Source organism: Pelophylax lessonae, assembly GCF_965119305.1.
Source record: "Pelophylax lessonae genome assembly, chromosome: 12".
NCBI classification, from domain to species: domain Eukaryota; kingdom Metazoa; phylum Chordata; class Amphibia; order Anura; family Ranidae; genus Pelophylax; species Pelophylax lessonae.
In genome coordinates, this window is record NC_138779.1 from 87476060 (window position 1) to 87499021 (window position 22962).

The 22962-nt window shown below is 42.7% G+C and overlaps 1 protein-coding gene across 6 annotated transcripts in view; it reads left to right on the forward strand.

Annotated features, from left to right (window-relative positions):
* DVL1 (dishevelled segment polarity protein 1) overlaps positions 1-21572 on the forward strand; it is a 257298-nt gene extending 235726 nt beyond the window's left edge. For 4 of the 6 annotated variants that reach the window (XM_082273771.1, XM_082273772.1, XM_082273773.1 and 1 more), the window contains 2 exons: positions 2192-2398; positions 20610-21572. In XM_082273771.1, the coding sequence (XP_082129897.1) occupies positions 2192-2398; positions 20610-21013 (611 nt within the window). In that variant the 3' untranslated portion in view covers positions 21014-21572. Of the gene's footprint in view, positions 1-2191; positions 2399-3058; positions 3108-20609 lie in introns of all 6 variants that reach the window. The other 2 variants (XM_082273775.1, XM_082273776.1) reach the window with 2 other exon arrangements.
* Positions 21573-22962: the final 1390 nt, after the last annotated feature.

Below are 22962 nucleotides of genomic sequence, written 5' to 3' on the forward strand. Positions count from 1 at the left end.
TTCTAGGACAGAGAGGCAGGCAGAAAGTGAATGTGCCACTTCAACTTGTATGCAGCTTTTAGGAAATGGACCATGGTCACTGTCCCCAAATCCAAGTCCTGACACTTATGAGAGCTGGAGCAGAGCAAAAATTGGCTCTTGCCAATGACAACCAGTCAGGTCATTGCCAGGCCTATGGAATGTAATTACTATGGCAACAGTGCTATTTCTTGCTCACTGCAGACTTCATATATTGACCTTTTTGCATTTGAATAATTTTTCTGTGGTATGGAAATATTTCTGACATGTCTATAAGCAGGCTGACAAATAGTCTTGTCTTATGGTTCCACAACACTAGGGGTCAGGGAAGTCAATTCAAGAAAGCTTTACCGCAAGTATTATGTTTTTAAATGTGTGTTATTTTCATTACATAAAACATCACATTAGCTAATTTACAAATGGATGACCTCATCAATGCAAGTACCATATGCAATTATTGTTATTTTAACACTTACTATAAAAAGTAAGATAGAAAAATCAGTTCACAAAGACTATCACACGTTATCACATCTTAAAGCAGCCTCTTAACCTTTTTACACTAGAGGAATTATTGAAAAAATGTTTAGGTCTTAGGAAACCACTTCTAAAACCCAAGTCCAGGAATTACAAAAATCTACCCTTGCAGTGCCCCATCCCTGCACACAAGAGTAAAATGCTTGTTATCTCTATAGGATAAGGAATAAGGTGTAATACTTACCTTCCTCGCTCCTGCACTCTCATCTGGTCTGGTTGTGGGCAGTCCCGTCCTGTTCTCACGTACAGTGTAGGGCTTTTGTCATCGTGCGACCACGGCCAGGACCACTTTATAGAAGAAGCTGCAAGAGACCAGTTGCATAAATGGAGGAAGCCTCGTGTTGCTCTTTCCTTATTCCCTAGAGTTAACAAGCATTTAACCTTTTGCAGTGTGAGAAGTAGGAGGCCCACTGCAAGGGTAGTTTTTTTGTAGTTCCCAGAGTTGGGCTTTAAAGCGAAGCTTCACCATTTCAGTACATATATATTACCTGCCTAAGGATTTGTCATGCTGTGCTGTACACCGTTTCTGTACTGCATAGCTAGATATGATACACAGTTCCTGATTAGGCAATTCATCTTTCTGATCCTGGAGCTTAGCTTGTTATGTTACCTGTCCATCCTCCTCATTGGGAAGAGGATCTGCAGATCAGCATTACCACATCTGCCCTGTGTGCAGGGAACCATCCTAGTTATCATTAATGGTAAACCAGGATGTAGCAGAGTGATTATACTGTATATTACAAGAATGTCCAGCCAAAATTACAAATCCTTTGGCAGGCAGAACAGTAATTTTATACTGTATGTATTCAAATATTTATATAGCTGTTTTCCTGGAGTTGCACTTTAACCTTTAATTAGAAAACAGAAAGATTAAGGTTGGGTTCCATTTCATAACGGCTGCATACAGTTCTTTCTATATGTTCGTTTTCCATCTCATCCTGTTGCATAGAATTACCCATTTATGTACAGTAAGGTCACTGTATACATTACGTTTTGGTTACATCAGAGTTGTCTGTCCTCAGCCTACTATGTATCCTGCATCAAGGCTCCATCAGCATTGCTTGGTAATCAAAGCTGTTCTGCTGCTCGTTTATCAGATAAAAACAGTGCTCATAAATAAATAAAGACCAGGAAATATGCAGTTACACTAATGGATATATTGAAGGCAGCCGATCACTTTTCATCATTCAGTACAGTGTGTCATTTGTAAAAAAATTTCATAATTACCAGAGACAATTGAGTACTGTCTGTGATACATTTTTATTTGCACTAACATACAATTTTTCAGGAGAAGCTTTCAGGGTATGTCCCCTTCATTATGGACCTTGATGAAGGGGACATACCCCGAAAGCTTGTCCTGAAAAATTGTATGTTAGTGCAAATAAAAAAAGTATCATGGCCAGTACTCAATTCTCTCTGTCGCAAGTGCACTAATACCGCTACAATCACCTCAATCATAATTACCAGCAATACAACATTGTTCTTCTGTAATGTCTCATGTTTAGTCAGTAAATATCATTATCCTGGCTATTGCTGTACCGACCAAAATGGCAGACAGCAACATGTACACGTTGAACAGGAACTGTAACATTATTCTCCATGATATAACTGACACAAGTCGTTTGTATTTGCTTATCAGATGTAGCGGCACTGAATCTTAACGATGGATCCAGTGGGACATCTGATCAAGACACACTTGCTCCTCTCCCTCATTCGGCCGCCCCCTGGCCTCTGAGCCAGGGCTATCCGTACCAGTACCCTCTAGTGCCACCTTGTTACCCCTCAACGTACCAAGAGCCAGGATTCAGCTATGGCAGTGGCAGTGCAGGAAGCCAACACAGCGAAGGTAAGTAGAACAGGTCTCGCCAGTATCCCCTCCTCTCATTGCCTGCCTTTCATGCTTTCTTTTATGTGTGTCCTATGTGCTTTTGCATGACTGCCACTCCACAAGCAGCAAATTTGGCTTAGCCATCATTTGTCAACCTGTTTGTGAATAGAACAAGCATTCACTTGATGTCTACTCATGGAACTCCTGATGGTTCAGTGCTGCCCTTTATAGGTGTAGCAGTGTACATGAACATTCACGCTGCAAATTGGGTTTTGAGGCTAGGCAGATTAAAGTAAGAAAAAAATGCTTATTAGCTGTCCACATAGAATACATTTATATTATATAATGAAACAGTGTAAAGAGCTACAAGTAATGTTGTGCAAAGCACATTAACCAACAGCAGCCAGTTCTAACATGTCAAGTCAATAAAGGATAATCCGCAATTGGTTGCTAGGGGTTACTGCACTTTACACAAGGCTCTTTTCCTGTTTAAATAAGCATGTTGTTGTAGATCTGCTTTAGTAGAACAGCTCCAGGATTATGGAAATGTGTAGGCAGCTACGGATTTGCAGTCATGTGCTTTCTTCTATAATTCAGTACAGTAACATGCTCCTTTATCCCTTGCTGTATGCCTCGCTGATAGTAACTGTGTTATTCCCTTGTTTTGTGCTGAACAAGCATTAGACTGAAGGATGCATGGAAGGAATGGAGGAATCTAGGTCATTCGGTAAGCCTATCTCTGGCCCAAAGACCAGAGCCCAAGCATGTCCATTTGGATCCTTGTGGCCCTTCCTTCACCCACCTAGACCATTCCCAACCTCCCTCCAACAGTCCACTGAGTAGCAGGAGAAGGATAACCATGTGAGGGCCCATTGCTGAATGCACGCCTATAATCGAGTCTGCCTTGGTGCTTCTCATGTTGTGTGGTGGGTGGGGCAGTGGCAATAGGTATCTAACACTTTGCATTCAGTCAGGTCAATCCACTCACATATGGTGCCAAGGGGGTTGAGTCAGCCCCTGACTACCTATGGGTCTTGGATACTCTAAGAGTGAGATCTCCTTGCCAGGAATCCAAACTCTATTCCTGCCCACCTGCAAATTGTGGGTGTTCCTATCCACCGTTGTGAGTTCCAGAACCTCCTGTTAAATTTTCCATTATATCAAATAAATATTAAATCTAACATGCAAAGTGGGAGCCCTCATACATTGGCACAGCAGGTGTTCAGGAACTCAAGCACAGATCTCACCAATAGAGTCCCCAAGAGATATAAGAAACTACCCGGTACTTGAATTCTTCAGCATCCACCAAAATTACAGTTTTGGATATACTGACCCTCTCAGACAGTAGGGGTTATTTACTAAAACTGGTGTGTGCAAAATCTCTTGCAGCTCTGCATAGAAACCATTCAGCTTCCAGGTTTTATTGTCAAAGCTTAATTGAATGAGCTGAAATTAGACGCTAATTGGCTACCATGTACAGCTGCACCAGATTCTGAGTGCTCCAGTTTTAGTAAATCTCTTCCAGTGTGTCTAACTTCTTCAGCCACATACAGCCAAAGAACAGCTTGTACCTGCCAGACTTGAAAGTTAAGCAGCATCCATAGATTGCCAGGGTAGGCTAATATGACTATGGTCTATGCATGACCAGGCCCAGATTTCCCTCATAGCCTAAACCATGCTAGTGTTTGAAAACACAAGTTTTGAGTTGCTTGAAGAAACTAACCAGCAGCAGTTTAGATTTAAATGCAAGTGTAATTTGATAGATTATTGCAGTTAACTCAGGCAGTTGTCTGAGAAAATGTTATACCCATTTTTTGAGTGGTTGTACATTCTGGGGTCACTTCCTAAAGACAACCAAATGTGAAGGAGTATGGTAGACTGCGAAGACACAATACAGAGAGCTTTATCTCCACCTGGTGGACATTTGTGATACTACAGTTTCTTCACTATGGGCATTGTTTATTGATTCAAGGGGCTTCTATGTAATTACCCTTTAAATTAACGTATTAAAATTGCCCCCTCCTGTTATGATGACATTTTTTTAACTAAACAAGTTTGTTCCCAAACACCAAAACATCCAGCATCTTTAAAAAAACAAGCGGATAGGAAATAAGGTTTACCTCTAGCAGACCTTTAATTTTTCTATTGCAAATTAGAAAATAAAGGAGAGAACGGTATTGGTTGCTTTGGCATACAAATACAGTCCTGAGTGTGGCTCACCGAAGGGTTAGCACATCCAACACATTAAAATGGTTCAGATTGTTCTGTTTTCGGAATTTGGCACTTAGATATACTGTTATGTGAAGTCACACGTGAACAATAAAGATGCAGCCAACTAGGGGAAACCTGTACTGAGAGAAACACAGATACTGCTGCTGGCCTCTCCTGATGATAATACCAGGTGTCTGGATGTCATGCTGATCCAGTGGTTTCAGAACTCTCAGTCACTAACCTGGAACATGTATGCAGCACAGATTTTGACCTGCTGCAAGCTGGAGACAGCCAGATAATTGGTGTCTTCAGGAGTTTAGCAGTGGTAGTTTGCAAAATTCTTTCAGGTTTCTTTTAAACCACAATTTGTGTATGCGAAGAATGGGAGATGGAAGCTGCTATTTCCTGATTCCCAGGCTACTAGTTTGAAAGAAGTAAAGCAAAATGTATTCAGCTTCACTACAAATGTTAGATTGTAAGCCAGGAGTTGAAGGAGGTCAGCTTCCATTTAAGGCATCTGCTTCATGGCAGATCACTTTAATTAGAGGTCTAGCTGTTGTCCTACAAAAGGATATATTGTACCTTCCAAACTACCAGGACAATTTTGGATGCACAAGCAGCTCTTGAAAACTGTACCCAAAAATGTCTCTAAAAAGATCACAGTTAACTGTGCCTGGTTGTACAGAGCTGTGCAATGATTACATTTTAAATTAAAGTGTTACTAAACCCACAACAGTAAAATCAGTCTGCATTTGCAGTAAAGCATGCTTGTTATACTCACTGTGGAGCATAAGGGGCTAATCCTCGGAATTGTGTAAAAAGGCTGTTTGATCCTGTCTTCTCTGATCCTCCCCTTCTCCCACAGTCCCCAATCCATCTCCTGATACTAAAATAATTGCATTTCCATGTTCTGTGCACTGTGGAAGACCAGATATATTGAATGCAGAGCATTGGGGGCACTCTGCACATGCTCAGTTTGGTGTGTATTGATAGAAGGTTTTTTTTTTGTTGGGAGGGTGCATGTAATCAGCACATGGCCAATCAGCACTGTCCAGACAGGCCAGGGGTCAGGCAGCCTCATAGGACAGTCACAGAAGAATGAAAACTCCTCCTACAAGCATTAACCAGTGCTCAGCTGGACATTGATAGAAGTCACAAGACTGCTATATACTGCTTATGAGAAAAGGTATTTAGCAGTTCCTATTTACTAAAATAATTGCATTTCCATGTCCTGTGTACTGTGGGAGACCAGATATAGTGAATGCAGGCTCCTGGGTTTAGTAACACTTAAAATGCAGCCAATTGCAATCCTCAAGTGGTCATTAGAAAAATGACTGGGTGCAGTTTTGAGTGACTGATCGCATTGGCATGTAGTTTATTAGATAACAAATTGCTCATAAACAGCCCATGCCTGTTTGAACTGTAAAGCTCCCCACACAAATTACAATCTCCTTCAAATCTACCAACAATATAATGCAAGGGCCTGCCTGATTAAATATAGATGGATTGGATAGATTAGGTAGGTTATCATATCATATAGTTTTGGTAAATGTAAAGTAGATTGTACAAAGATTGTATTGTGTATGGTGACCCTAAGCTGTGCACTGTAGTTAATGAGCACATTGCTAAACTAGACTTGGAACAAGTGTATCATCAGCAGCATCCCGGCATTTTCTTTACACTATCCATGCAAATGATAACAAAGGCTTTACTTCATACAGTGCCTTGAAAAAGTATTCATACCCCTTGACATTTTCCACATTTTGTCATGTTACAACCAAAAACGTAAATGTATTTTATTGGGATTTTATGTGATAGACCAACACAAAGTGGCACATAATTGTGAAGTAGAAGGAAATGATAAATGGTTTTTAACATTTTTTACAAAAAATATCTTGAAAGTGTGGTCTGCATTTGTATTCAGCCCCATTTACTCTGATACCCCTAACTAAAATCTAGTGAAACCAATTGCCTTCAGAAGTCACCTAATTATAGTCCATTTGTATGTAATTTAATCTCAGTATAAATACGGCTGTTTTGTGAAGCCCTCAGAGGTTTGTTAGAGAACCTTAGTGAACAAACAGCATTATGAAGGCCAAGGAACACAACAGACAGGTCAGGGAAAAAAGTGTAAAGCAGGGTTAGATTATACAAAAATAACCAAAGCTTTGAACATCTCACAGAGCACTGTTCAATCCATCAATCGAAAATGGAAAGAGTATGGCACAACTGCAAACCTACCAAGACATGGACGCCCACCTAAACCAAGGGTTTTCAAACTATGGCCCTCCAGTTGTTTAGGAACTACAATTCCCATCATGCCTAGTCATGTCTGTGAATGTCAGAGTTTTACAATGCCTCATGGGATGTGTAGTTCCCCAACAGCTGGAGAGCCGTAGTTTGAAGACCCCTGACCTAAACTGACAGGCCAGGCAAGGATAGCATTAATCAGAGAAGCAGCCAAGAGGGTGGTACATGGTACAGTTGTGCTCATAAGTTTACATACCCTGGCAGAATTTATGATTTCTTGGCCATTTTTCAGAGAATATGAATGATAACACAAAAACTTTTCTTTCACTCATGGTTAGTGTTTGGCTGAAGCCATTTATTATTAATCAATTGTGTTTACTCTTGTTAAATCATAATGATAACAGAACCTACCAAAATGACTCTGATCAAAAGTTTACATACCCTTAATACTGTGTATTGCTCCCTTTAACACCAATGACAGCTTGAAGTCTTTTGTGATATTTGTGAATGAGGCTCTTTATCTTCTCAGATGGTAAAGCTGCCCATTCTTCCTGGCAAAAAGCCTCCAGTTCCTGTAAATTTTTGAGCTGTCTTGCATGAACTGCATGTTTGAGATCTCCCCAGAGTGGCTCAATGATATTGAGGTCAGGAGACTGAGATGGCCGCTCCAGAACATTCACTTTGTTCTGCTTTAGCCAATGACAGGTCGACTTGGCCTTGTGTTTAGGATCATTGTCATGTTGGAATGTCCAAGTACGTCCCATGCACAGCTTCTGGGCTGATGAATGCAAATTTTCCTCCAGTATTTTTTGATAAAATACTGCATTCATCTTGCCATCAATTCTGACCAAATTTCCTGTGCTTTTGTAGCTCACACATCCCCAAACATCAGCGATCCACCTCCGTGTTTCACAGTAGGAATGGTGTACCTTTCATCATAGGCCTTGTTGACTCCTCTCCAAATGTAGCATTTATGGTTGTGGCCAAAAAGCTCAGTTTTGGTCTCATCACTCCAAATGACTTTGTGCTAGAAGGTTTGAGGCTTGTCTCTGTGCTGTTTGGCATATTGTAAGCTGGATACTTTGTGGCATTTGCATAGTAATGGCTTTCTTCTGGCAACTTGACCATGCAGCCCATCTTTCTTCAAGTTCCTCCTTATTGTGCATCTTGAAACAGCCACACCGCATGTTTTCAGAGAGTCCTGTATTTCACCTGAAGTTATTTGTGGGTTTTTCTTTGTATCCCAAACAATTTTCCCGGCAGTTGTGGCTGAAATTTTAGTTGGTCTACCTGACCGTGGTTTGGTTTCAAGAGAGCCCCTAATTTTACACTTCTTGATTAGAGTTTGAACACTGCTGATTGGCATTCTCAGATTCCTTGGATATCCCTTTCCTGTTTTATACAGTTCAACTACCTTTTCCCACAGATCCTTTGACAATTCTCTTGCTTTTCCCATGACTCAGAATCCAGAAACCTCAGTGCAGCACTGGATGAAAGATGCAAGGGTCTGTCAGGAGTCCAGAAACTTATTGACCTTTTATACACACACACACTAATTACAAGCAAACAGATCACAGGTGAGGATGGTTTGTGTCAACTTGTGTGCATGTTATCAGGCCAAAATGACCAGGGTATGTCAACTTTTGATCATGGTCATTTGGGTAGTTTCTGTTGTCGTTATGATTTTAAAAGAATAAACACAGTTGACTGATAATAAATGGCTTCAGCCAAACACTTAGTGCCGGTTCACACTGATCCGACTTGTCAGGCGACTTGGTCGCCTGACAAGTAGCTTCCAATGCTGTGCAAGGGAACCGTTCTAATCAGAGCGACTCAAGTCGCTCCGACTTAGAAAAAGGTTTCCTGCACTATTTTTTGCAAAGTCAGAGTGACTTGCATTGACTTCCATTATGAGAAGTCTTTGCAAGCCGCGCCAAAGTCGCGCTGCACGGGCGACTTCATTAGTCGCCCGAAGTCGGGGCGACTTCGAGTCGGATCAGTGTGAACCGACTCTAACCATGAGTTTAAGAAAAGTTTTTGTGTTATCATTCATATTCTCTAAAAAATAGCCAAGAAATCATAAATTCTGCCAGAGTATGTAAACTTATGAGCACAACTATAACTATAACAGAGAAACACAGCTCAGGTGGGAGAACCTGTCCACAGGAAAACTATTAGTCATGCACTCCACAAATCTGGCCTTTATGGAAGAGTGGAAAGAAGAAAAAATAAGTGTGCTGATTATTTTTATATAGTGTTTTTAATTTGATACTGACCTCAGTGCCCTGCTATTCATTTTCTTCCACATTGAGGTGATCCTACCCAGATCCTCTGCGGGAGCTGCAGAGGTTCCAGACTCGGTCCCTTCTCCTGTTCATCCATCCATTTAGTGGCCTCATCCATACCTCTATATACAGATGAAAGTTCCAATAGACCAAGGGACTATGCACGTCTCCTAGGAGCGCCATATGTACTGTGTACTTGTACACTCTTTGGATTGGCAAGAATAAAGCCATTGTTAAAAGAAAGCTATAAGATGTCCTGTTTGCAGGAAGCCTTGTGGGGGACACAACAAACATGTGGAAGAAGGTGCTCTGGTCAGATGAGACCAAAATTGAACTTTATGGCCTAAAAGCAAAACGCTGTGTGGTGGAAAACAAACACTGCACATGACAGTGGAACACACCATCCCCACCGTGAAACATTGTGGTGGCAGCATCATGTTGTGGGGATGCTTTTATTCAGCAGGGACAGAGAGACTGGTCAGAGTTGATGGGAAGATGGATGGAGCCAAATACAGGGCAATCTTAGAAGAAAACCTATTAGAGTCTGTAAAAGACTTGAGACTGGGGCGGAGGTTCACCTTCCAGCAGGACAATGACCCTAAACATACAGCCAGAGCTACAACGGAATAGTTTAGATCAAAGCATATTCATGTGTTAGAATGGCCCTGTCAAGGTCAAGACCTAAATCAAATTGAGAATCTGTGGCAAGACTTGAAAATTGCTGTTCACAGACGCTCTCCAACCAATCTGGCAGAGCTTGAGCTATTTTGCAAAGAAGAATGGGCAAATCTGGTAGAGACATACAGTGCATCCGGAAAGTACATACAGCGCTTCACTTTTTCCCACATTTTGTCATGTTACAGCCTTATTCCAAAATGGATTCAATTCATTATTTTCCTGAAAATTCTACATATAATACCTCCTAATCACAACGTGAAGAAAGTTTGAAATCTTTGCAAACTTATTAAAAGTAAAAAACAAAAAAATCACATGTACATAAGTATTCACAGCCTTTCTTTCCCATTACACTCAAAATTTAGCTCAGTTTGCATACTGTTTCCACTGGTCATCCTTGAGATGTTTCTACAACTTGATTGGAGTCCACCTGTGGTAAATTCAGTTGATTGGACATTATTTGGGAAGGCACACACCTGTCTATTTAAGGTCCCACAGTTAACAGTGCATGTCAGAGCACAAACCAAGCCATGAAGTCCAAGGAATGGTCTGTAGACCTCCGAGACAGGATTGTTTTGAGGCACAGATCTGGGGAAGGGTACAGAAAACTTTCTGCAGCATTGAAGGTGCCAGTGAGCACATTAGCCTCCATCATCTGTATATGGGAGAGGTTTAGATCCACCAGGACTCTTCCTAGAGTGGGCTGCCCAGGCAAACTGAGCAATTGTGGAGGAAGAGCCTTAGTCAGGGAGGTGACCAAGAACTTGATGGTCACTCTGAAAGAGCTCCAGCATTTCTCTGTGGAGAGAGGAGAACCTTTCAGAAGATCAACCATCTCTGTAGCACTCTACCAATCAGGCCTGTATGGTAGAGTAAAACAAAATTATCTGGTTTGATAAAACAAAGATTAAACTTTTTGGCCTTAATGGCAAGTGTCGTGTCTGGAGGAAACGGGGCACCGCTCATCATCAACCCAATACCATCCCTACAGGGAAGCATGGTGGTGGCAGCATCATGCTGTGGGGATTTTGTTCAGTGGCAGGAAATGGGAGACTAGTCAGGATCGAGGGAAAGATGTATTCAGCAATGTACAGAGACATTCTTAATGAAAACCTGCTCCAGAGTGCTCTGGACCTCAAACTGGGGCGAAGGTTCATCTTCCAACAGGACAACGACCCTAAGCACTCAGCCAAGATAACAAGATAACAAAGACGACTCTGTGAATGTCCTTGAGTGGCCCAGCCAGAGCCCAAACTTGAAACAGATTGAACATCTCTAGAGAGATCTGAAAATGGCTGTGCACCGAAGCTCCCCATCCAACCTGATGGAGCTTGAGAGGTCCTGCAAAGAAGAATGGGAGAAACTGCCCGAAAATAGTTGTGCCAAGCTTGTAGCATCATACTCAAAAATACTTGATGCTGTAACTGGTGCCAAAGGTGCTTCAACAAAGTATGGAGCAAAGGCTGTGGATACTTATGTACATGTGATTTTTTTTTTTTTTTGTTTTTTATTTTTAATAAATTTGCAAAGATTTCAAGTAAACTTCTTTATTGTTGTCCTTAATGGGTATTGCTTGTAGAATTTTGAGGAAAATAATGAATTTAATCCATTTTTGAATAAGGCTGTAACATAACAAAATGTGGAAAAAGTGAAGCGCTGTGAGTACTTTCCGGATGCACTGTACCCAAAAAGACTTGCATCTGTAATTGCGAAAGATGATTCCACAAAGTATTGACTCAGGAGGGCTGAATACAAATGCACGCCACACTTTTCAGATATTTATTTGTAAAACATTTTGAAAACCATTTATCATTTTCCTTCCACTTAACAATTATATACCAATTTGTGTTGGTCTATCACATAAAATCCCAATAAAATACATTTACGTTTTTGGTTGTAACATGATAAAATGTGGAACATTTTAAGGGGTGTGAATACTTTTTCAAGGCACTGTATCTAACAATGATTAACCGTATAGTTTAAGGGATCTTTACGAATATACAGACAACCAGGTGGCCCTGGGGCACTTGCATGATCACGCATGTCATGCTTTACCTCTGCTTCATGTGTCTTTCGTGCATGTATCTCTTGCAGTCAGCCTTCCGTTATATATTATACTGTATGTCAGCAAGACATTTATAAGATCGATCTGGCTGTTTAATGAACTAAGAAAACCTTTGCGTGTTTGATTTTGGAACATAAATACAAGTAAGTTTGACCTTCAATCTTCTGGAGAGTTCTGATCCAGCCATTGGAGGTCATGTGATACTGAATTTTGTTTGATAGATTAGAAATAAAGAGCAGGGGAAGCAAATTATATTTTCGGAGTCTAAATATGTTTAAGATTAATGTCAATTAAGCTCTTACCAATCCTTTGGAAACTGGGGTACAATACCATAGAATATGGGTTACATCCCAGACAATGATTCTGTCCAGGCAAGCAAATGGTAAATGAAGTATAAAGTAAATGATTATGGTGGAGCTAACACCCCCAACATAAAACTGACAAATGCAGCATGCTTTTATTTGCATTCAGCTTGCAATTAAGATGCAGTTGGAACGATTTGGTGAGATGGTTCTAACCTATCTCTGACCTTCTAAGCTGCATCAAGCTGCTTTTACATTCCTAATGACTTGGATATGGAGTAATTCCTTAAAGTGATACTAAACACACACCATTTAATGTGCATTGTTCCTTTCTCTTTTTGTATATGGATGATGGCCCTGTAATTATTTTAATTAAAAAAAACATCTAAGTACCTTTTTCCTAATCAACATACAGCTGTCACATGACCCAGATCTTTCTTAGCCTGCCTGAAGGAAAACATAAGCAGGAAGAGCTTCTAGTCCTCTGCTGCTGGTCACGTGTTCAAACTATTGAAAAAACATCCTTTGGAATACAGAGTAAAAATAAATATTTATTATCAAAAAACTGTTTTAAATTGTCATACAAATATATACAGTATTTCACAAAAGTGAGTACATCCCTCACAACACTGAAATGACACTTTGCTACAAAGTAAAGTAGTGAGTGTACAGCTTGTATAACAGTGTAAATTTGCTGTCCCCTCAAAATAACTCAACACACAGCCATTAATGTCTAAACCGCTGGCAACAAAAGTGAGTACACCCCTAAGTGACAAATTGGGCCCAAAGTGTCAATATTTTGTGTGGCCACCATTACTTTCTAGCACTGCCTTAACCCTCTTTGGCATGGAGTTCACCAGGGCTTCACAGGTTGCCACTGGAGTCCTCTTCCCCTCCTCCATGACAACATCACAGAGCTGGTGGATGTTAGAGTCCTTGGGCTCCTACACTTTTCCTTTGAGGATGCCCCACAGATTCTCAATAGGGTTTAGGTCTGGAGACATGCTTGGTCAGTCCATCATCTTTACCCTCAGCTTCTTTAGCAAGGCATTGGTCTTCTTGGAGGTGTGTTTGGGGTCATTATCATGTTGGAATACTGCCCTGCGGCCCAGTCTCCGAAGGGAGGGAATCATGCTCTGTTTCAGTATGTCACAGTGCATGTTGGCATTCATGGTTCCATCAATGAACTGTAGCTCCCCAGTGCTGGCAGCACTCATGCAGCCCCTGACCAGGACACTCCCTTCACCATGCTTGACTGTAGGCAAGACACACTTGTCTTTGTACTCCTCATCTGGTTGCCGCCAAACACGCTTGACACCATCTGAACAAAATAAGTTTATCTTGGTATCATCAGCCCACAGGACATGGTTCCAGAAATCCATGTCCTTAGTCTGCTTGTCTTCAGCAAACTGTTTGCGGGCTTTGTTTGCAGGCTTTCTTGTGCATCATCTTTAGAAGAGGCTTCCTTCTGGGATGACAGCCATGCAGACCAATTTGATGCAGTGTGCCACGTATGGTCTGAGCACTGACAGGCAGACCCCCCCACCCCTTCAACCTCTGCAGCAATGCTGGCAGCACTCATACATCTATTTCCCAAAGACAACCTCTGGATATGATGCTGAGCACATTCACTACACTTCTTTGGTCAACCATGCAAAGCCTGTTCTGAGTGGAACCTGTCCTGTTAAATCGCTGTATGGTCTTGGCCACCGTGCTGCAGCTCAGTTTCAGGATCTTGGCAATCTTCTTATAACCAACAATTTTTTTTTATAAACCCTCAGAGTTCTTTGCCATGAGGTGCTATGTCGAACTTCCAGTGACCAGTATGAGAGAGTGAGAGCGGTAATACCAAATTTAACACACCTGCTCCCCATTCACACCTGAGACCTTGTAACACTAACGAGTCACATGACATCAGGGAGGGAAAATGGCTAATTGGGATCTGTTTGGACATTTTCACTTAGGGGTGTACTCACTTTTGTTGCCAGTGGTTTTGACATGAATGGCTGTGTGTTGTTATTTTAAGGGGACAGCAAATTTACACTGTTATACAAGCTGTACACTCACTACATTGTAGCAAAGTGTAATTTCTTCAGTGTTATCACATGAAAAAATATAATAAAATATTTTCAAAAAGGTAAGGGGTGTACTCACTTTTGTGAGATTCTGTATTTGAAATCAAATCTTTATTATTTTTTGGCATTAACATGGTGTGGGTTGATTTCTGCCAGTCATAGGCTGTTACGCCCCTTCAGCCTGTTTCTTAAAAGGGAGGCAACGCCACCATTAATCTACATGTAATATCCTGCCCCCATTGTGTTTAGCTGGTTAATGGGCATTGGTGAGGAGGGAGGGAGTGGGCTGTCATTTACCACTGTGTATACGCCCACATGTGTGACTCTATAGGGCTGCTCAGATGTGATAGGGAGAAATGCTCAGCATAGAAACACACTGAAAACTGAGCATGTGCAGTTTCCACCACATCTGAAAAAATCCCTAGCTGAATTGGGTACATGAACAGAAAGGGGAGATGGAGAGCAGAAGGATCAACCAGATTTTTTGCAGAATACAGAAAATGAATCTCATAGTGACTGAGTGAGTGTGAACAGCATGTAATACAGCATTTATTAATATTTATTTTATGATGTGGGTTTAGTAACACTTTAAGGTTCACAGCAGAAGCACTGAAGTTTCCCAAGTTGTTCTCCCAGCAGCTCAGCCCACCTCCTAGAGCAGGGGTCTTCAAACTATGGCCCTCCAGTTCAGGAACTACAATTCCCTTCATGCCTAGTCATGGCTGTGAATGTCAGAGTTTTACAATGCCTCATGGGATGTGTAGTTCCGCAACAGCTGGAGGGCCGTAGTGATCCCTGTCCTAGAGCATCTGCTGTATGTGGTTATCTTAGCAAGTAGAAGTCTGGAAGGCTGCAGCTGGGAGGGGGAGCAGTGTGATCTGAGCTGAGCTACTGATGGTGTTGAAGTTTACTCAAGTGGATGACACCACTGCCTCCTTCATGTATCCGTGTTCTGGCTTAGTGATTGACTGTCATATGGGGAAGCAGGGCTGGACTGGGAATAAAAACCAGCCCTGGAAATAATTTCATACCAGCCCCAGTGGTGTAGCGTGGGTGGTCAGCACCCAAGGCAAGGCAAGTAATCTTCGCCCCTAATCAGCGGACATTTAGCGCTCTCTGGGTCCCTACTAGGGATGATCGAACGGTTTGGGTGGACAATTGGTTCGACCTGAACATTGACTGTTCGAGGTTCGGCCGAATTGCTGAAAAAGTTCGGAATTCGGCAACCAGAACCGACCAAAATGCAATGGGACAGGAACTGGGCTTTAAAAGGACGTGATTGGACCAGAACCATCAGTAAAAGCCAATTGAGGGGGCAGGAGAATGCTAGGAATGTGATTGGAGTGACTAGGGGGTCCAGAGGCCAATCATTCGTGAATACGCCCCCCAGTATATAAGATAGCCCCGCCAAATCTCTACCATTTTAATACAGGGCTGTGGAAGAGAGTGGGAGCAGTTCTGTTACTTCTGCTCTCAAAGTGTCATTTAGCAATTATTAGTGTGAGGAAAGGGATATCTAGTGTAGTTAGGGTACTATTTTCCACTATAGTTAGATTTAATAATCTAGTTTCTGTAGGGAAAGTGTTAAGTGTAAGGGGTAAGTGTAGTGTAGTGTAGGGTTAACTGACTCTGACTGCTATGGCAGGGTGACAAAACCCTTCCATGTTAGGGTGACCGCTATAGAGAAAAGATTGTTTCTCTTAGAACACTTATAGAACCGGATAGTGGCTTTGCCCCTGTCACCCTGCTTTTTGTTGCAGGCGTTTATAGGGCTTTTTTGAGGACATGTTTGGAGTCAGGCATGACATCTGAACTTCTGTGTAGGGGTATATATATACACACACACACATGTATGTATATATACACATACACATATATAGGTGTGAAAGTAGCAGAAACCTATGCTTGTGCTAATGAAATAATTAACACCCATATGGCTTCTCTGCTATAACACCTATATATGTGTATGTGTATAAATACATATAAGTGTGTGTGTATATATACCCCTATACAGAATTTCAGATGTTTTGCCTGCCTCCAAAGACCCCCAAAAAATGCCCAAAAAAAACGCCTGCTGCAAAAACACACCTGGGCGTTTTTGTAGCTGGCGTTTTTTTGGGCATTTTTTGGGCGTCTTTGGAGGCAGGCATAACATCTGTACTTTTGTGTAGGGGTATATATACACACACACACATGTATGTATACATACACATACACATACACATATATAGGTGTGAAAGTAGCAGAAACCTATGCTTGCGCTAATGAAATAATTAACACCCATATGGCTTCTCTGCTATAACACCTATATATGTGTATGTGTATAAATACATATAAGTGTGTGTGTGTATATATACCCCTATACAGAAGTTCAGATGTTATGCCTGCCTCCAAAGACCCCCAAAAAATGCCCAAAAAAAACGCCTGCAACAACACACCTGTGCGGTTTTTTTTTTGGGCATGTTTTGGGGGTCTTTGGAGGCAGGCACAACATCTGTACTTCTTTGTAGGGGTATATATACACACACACATGTATGTATATATACACATACACATATATAGGTGTGAAAGTAGCAGAAACCTATGCTTGCGCTAATGAAATAATTAACACCCATATGGCTTCTCTGCTATAACACCTATATATGTGTATGTGTATATATACATACGTGTGTGTGTATATATACCCCTATACAGAAGTTCAGATGTTATGCCTGCCTCCAAAGACCCCCAAAAAATGCCCAAAAAAACGCCTGCAACAACACACCTGGGCGTTTTTTTTTTTGGCGCAGGCGTTTTTTTGGGCATTTTTTGGGGGTCTTTGGAGGCACGCAAAACATCTAAAATTCTGTATAGGGGTATATATACACACACACTTATATGTATTTATACACATACACACATATAGGTGTGAAAGGAGAGAAGCCATATGGGTGTTAATTATTTAATTAGCGCAAGCATAGTGTTCTGCTACTTTCACACCTATATATGTGTATGTTTATATATACATACATGTGTATGTGTATATATACCCCTACACAGAAGTTCTGAAGTTATGCCTGCCTCCAAAGACCCCCAAAAAATGCCCAAAAAAACGCCTGCTACAAAACCGGCAAGGTGTGAAAATAGCGGAGCCACTATCCTGTTCTATTGCAATTCTAATACAAACAAACTTTTTTTTTTTCTGGTTGTGGACATGCTACAGAGCTGAAACTTCACAGGTACACTTTTTAGACCCCACAGACGCTAAATCCAAAGAAATCCAAATCTCATTTTTTTTTTCAATAATTCTTTCAATAATTGGCTCTCTATCAAAAATGACAATTTTTAAGAACTTTTTTTTGTGTGATTAATAATCCCTGGGGCATGACCCAGAACCCTAGGCACTTTTTAGGGGCATTTATTGGGTTTTAGGGCTTCAAAATTGTGTTTTTTGATTACCGAAGTTCGGGTCCCATTGATTTCAATGGGGTTCTGAAATCCGGACCGAACTTTCGGGAAGTTCGGGTGTTCTGGTCGAATGAACTTTTGAAAAGTTTGATCATCCCTATTCCCTACCACTCATACAGAATTAAAACCCCTTATGGTACATTTTAGGATTTACTACTCTTTATCCTTTCTTTCCCTTTTATCTCTCTCTCTATCCTAATTTCTTATTCTTTCTCTCCCTTTTTATTTGTTCCTCCCCCACTTTTCCTCTCTATTCCATGTATTCTCTCTTTTTATTCCTTCTCTTACTCCTTGTTGGGGTGGAAGGCTGGGAGAGCGGCGCAGGCTCCAGGGACAGCCCAGCTGGGAGCCCACAGGCTCTAGGAACAGCCCAGCTGGCCCCCCTCCCCACTATCTAATACACTGCTGACCCCCCTTCCCGCTATCTAATACACTGCTGACCCCTCTCCCCACTATCTAATACACTGCAGTGCTGACCCCCCTCCCCGCTATCTAATACACTGCTGACCCCCCTCCCGCTATCTAATACACTGCTGACCCCCCCCTCCCCACTATCTAATACACTGCTGGTCCCCCCTTTCCACTATCAAATACACTGAAGACCCCCCTCCCCACCATCTAATACACTGCTGTCCCCCCCCGGCCCACTCCACCTAATACGATGCTGTCTCCCCTCCTTCTAATACAATGCTGATCCCCCCTCCCTCTAATACATTGCTGCCCCCCCTGGCTCCCTCCCCCTAATACAGGGCTGATCCCCCCCTCCCCCTAATACATTGCTGTCCCCCTCCCCTGGCCCCCTTCTCCTAATACAATGCTGATCCCCCCCTCTGGCCCCCTCCTCCTAATACAATGCTGATCCCCCCTCTGGCCCCCTCCCCCTAATACAATGTAGTTCCCCTGGCCACCTCCCCCTAATACAATGCTGTTCCCCCCAGCCCCCTCCCCCTAATACAATGCTGATCCCCCGCCCCCCCTCCACCTAATACAATGCTGTTTCCCCCCGGCCCCTCCCCCTAAAACAATGCTGCACCCCCCCCCCCCGGCCCCCTCCCCCTAGTACAATGCTGTCCCCCCCCCTGGCCCCCTTCCCCTAGTACAATGCTGTTCCCCCCTGGCCCCCTCCCCTTAGTACAATGCTGTTCCCCCCTGGCCCCTTCCCCCTAATACAATGCTGTTCCCCCCGGCCCCCTCCACCTAATACAATGCTGATCCCCCTCTCCCCAGGGTCACTTATATGTTGCCCACCAATGTACGGGGTCACTTTTATGCTGCCCACCAATGTATAGGGTCACTTATATGCTGCCCACCAATGAATAGGGTCACTTATATGTTGCCCACTAATGTACGAGGTCACTTATATGCTGCTCACCAATTTACGGGGTCACTTATATGCTGCCCACCAATGTACGGGATTACTTATATGCTGCCCACCAATGTACGGGGTCATTTATTTGCTGCCCACCAATTTACGGAGTCACTTACATGCTGCCCACCAATGTACGGGGTCATTTACATGCTGCCAACCAATGTATGGAGTCAGCTAAATGTTGCCCACGAGGTATGGGGTCACTTATATGTTTCCCACCAATGTACAAGGTCAGGGTCACATGTGTACAGCCGGATCCCACGATTCCCATGTACAGGCGGAGGGACACAACATAAGGCCCCCCATTCCTCCTAAAACTTACTTATTAGGATGACGTCCTGTGAGCTGTTCATTGCATTTATAGCATGGGGGACCGGAGAGACAATCATTATTCTTAGGGCTTCCTCTGGGTTAGGAAGACTGATGGAGAGGAACCCAGGCAGTGAGTGTTATGGTATAGAATATATATATATATATATATATACACACTGTAATGTAATGATCAGTGATAGGAAGAACATCCTCAGTAGAGAAGATGAAGAGCACAGTACAGGGAGCACAGGGATACAGTAATCATAGATGGATACTGACAGGTCATCTCATTACAGAGAAGCAATGTTACACTGAAGAGTCAGGGGGATCTATGTTCGGTCTGGGCCCCCCGATCTCTGTTCTTGGCAGCCCCGATCACCCGCCTGGTGTCTACGGTGTACGGGGCTTCCTTCCCCTCCCCCTTACCTCGTCATCATGGAGGCAGGCATTCTCCCCGATCCCGTTCATGGCCATATCTTCCCGGTGGGTGCCCACGGAGCTCAGCACAGTGTACAGCGCCGGTCACCGTCCTCTCCCGGCAGCCAGTAAGATCCGCCGCCAGATATGACATCATGCCGCTCACATCCGGCGGCTAACTGGACTCTGCGTACCCAGTGGGGCGGGCTGGCGGCCGCAATTTCAAAGGGGAGAGAAAAACTCTTTGCAGCCACATCTCAAAGCGGCCCCAGGGCCGCCGGCCTACCGGGATTTTTCCCGGTATCCCGGTAGGCCAGTCCGGCCCTGTGGGGAAGGTCACACACATTAGAGCAACAAAGCAAGGGTTTCAGCACAGATGGGAGGTAAAAATGTAGAGTTGGTCAGTATACATGGTTGGGGGTGAAATCAGCAGACATTGTCAATGTGCTGAAAGATTCACAGTAAACGTACGGAGGTTCACAATTCATTCTCCCTGCAATGACTCAGCTACCTTCCGGCATTCTAATTTGTAATTTAAACAGAGTACTAGCCTTGGAGGAGGGACTTCTATGCTTCTGCTGTAAAATTTGAGAATTACTCCAGGGTGCTGCCTAAAACTACAAAGGTCAGTGAGGACTTCAGAATATGTGCATAAATATTTGAATGTCCAAAGCTTGGCCACAGGTGACATTTGAAGCATATTGGGGCACAGACATCAGTATAAACCAGACAGAGGTTCTAGCATTTTCCCACTATATGCAGAAAGCCAGAAAACATTTTGCTTTGAGTTCTGTAATAATAATCAGCCTTTTTTGACACAGGCAGCAAAAGCAGTGGATCCAGTCGCAGTAATCGAGAAGGAAAGAGATCATCCGGTCGAGAGAAAGACCGCAAGTCCACTGGCAGTGGTAGCGGATCTGACCGTGCCGCCAGCAGTGGAGGAAAAAGGAGTGAGAGGCCACTAAGCCAGCACAGCCACCGGAGCCACAGCTCAGCGGCACGCAGCGAGCGTAGTCACCGCAGCAGCCACCACTCTCATGGGCCCCCCGGTCTACCTCCCCTTTACAGCCTGCCAAAAATCGGGGGCAAGGTGTACAATAGCGGTCCACCGGGTGGTCCCCCAGTCCGCGAACTAAGCAACATCCCTCCAGAACTGACCGGAAGTCGGCAGTCCTTTCAGAAGGCCATGGGAAACCCCTGTGAATTTTTTGTGGACATTATGTGACAGCCAAAGTGCCTTCTGCTCCAGCCACTAGAAAAGCTAATGAATTGTATAGCCCTCTGCAATGGATGACCACTGCCATAATCAGATGCCAAGCCATAGGAGAGAAAAGAAAATGATGGCTTTTTTCTATTACACTGTAAGCTTTGGTCAACATCAAAGAACATTTGAAATGCTGATTTCAGAAGATGAAAGGATTTTAGAGAGATCTCAGAGTTTTTGCTAAAGGCACAATCCTAGTGATGTCACATGTACTGCAGGTGATGTCAGACAAGCCTGGAAACCATGCAAATGAACTGGTTCCAATAAAACCAGGCATGCAGAGTTTTCACTGCGGAACAGCTGTAGAAGAAAGGATAGCTCAATTCCCTTCCATGTGACACAGACTAGAGTATCACTCAATAGCTTGTCTGACATCAACCGAGAGCTGGCCACACACACATTAATCTCCTATAGTTTTCCAAATAATCCTCAAAATACAAAGCACATGATAGAATTGTACTGTTAAAGTGAACCTGTTATAAACCTGGGAAGGTCCTACTAAACATATGATGAACAAAATGTATAAGCAGGGGAAATCTTGACTTGTCTTCCCAGAAATTTAAGGGACCAAATATGGAGGCAGAGGAGGATGGGGACAGGTTTGACTCTTAAAGTTTACGTAAATATACAAGTCAACATTGCCATAAAAATGTAGCTGCCTCTATCTTGGGATTTACTAATCATTTATGAGTTTTACTAAAAGTAACTTATGCTTCTGCATTGTTTCATTGTGAGTGCAGTCTGAACCACCCAGGTTAATGACAGGTTTAGTTTAAAGTAAAATTCCACTTTTAGAATGACACATGCATACGTTTTGGTCTCTGCAGCCTCTTAAAAAAAAAAAAAAAATGGCAGTAGAGTAGTTCTGCCTCCTTGTGACCTAATTGCCGGGACAAAAACAGCCAGCTGTATTGTTTTGGGGGTTGTCTGGCCAGACTGAAAGAATTGCCTTGATGGCGTAAGGCAGCAAAGTACAGTCACTGCAAAGCTTGGCAGAAAGCAAGGATATACGGTAGAACTGCTTTCCAGTTCATATATTAGTAAAAACCTGACCTGGCATAGGAGTATTTTGAGGCAGCTTTGACACTTCTTTTTACATCTGGATCATAATGTGTGTTTGGCCAGTGTTAATTCATTAAAGTGAGAACAATTCTGTTATTCTAGCAGATAAAATGACCACCAATTAATGTTAAGACAATCTTTATGTTGTCAGTACAAATTACACAGTCGGTCCAGCCAAAACTGATATTTCAGATAATGGTAGATAGGAACATGCTGAATTACTAAACTGGATGTAAAGAATCTGCTACAGCCATGTTCAGGCAATGCCCATTTTTTTTTATACAATTATTTATTTATTTTACAGCCAGTGGGTGAGGTTAGCCCACCAATGTAAATTATGCCTGAAAGATCAGTTTTGGGTAATGTGTCCTGTAAATGGCAGTCCACCCAAAAGTGATTTTCCTGTTACAGGTGGTGTCTTTTGGACTGAGTCAGCTAATGAATTGTATCTCTGTAGGACTGTAGTGGTAAGGTCTCCCTTCCATAGTTTGCTCCTGCCAAACTGGGTTTTCGGTGTTCCCAATCATCATGATGTATCTCATTTCACTTTCCCTGTTCCCAGCTCCATAATAAAAAAAAAAAAAAAAATAATACCATAACAATCCAAATCTGCAAGACCTGAGATGTTGATTGTGGAGATCTCGCCAGTAGGGTCCCTGGAAGACCTAAGAAACAGGTGAATCAAAGTCCAAGTAAAGTTTCTCAGAAAGTTATGTAAACATTTGTTATGCTGCAAAATAGAAAGTGCACAAAGTCTTAGGCTGGCCAAACGCTGAGCAAATTTCAGCAGATTACTGATGAACTGGAAGAAATTCACTCAGTGGGCGGCCCTGTTGATCCCACTCGGT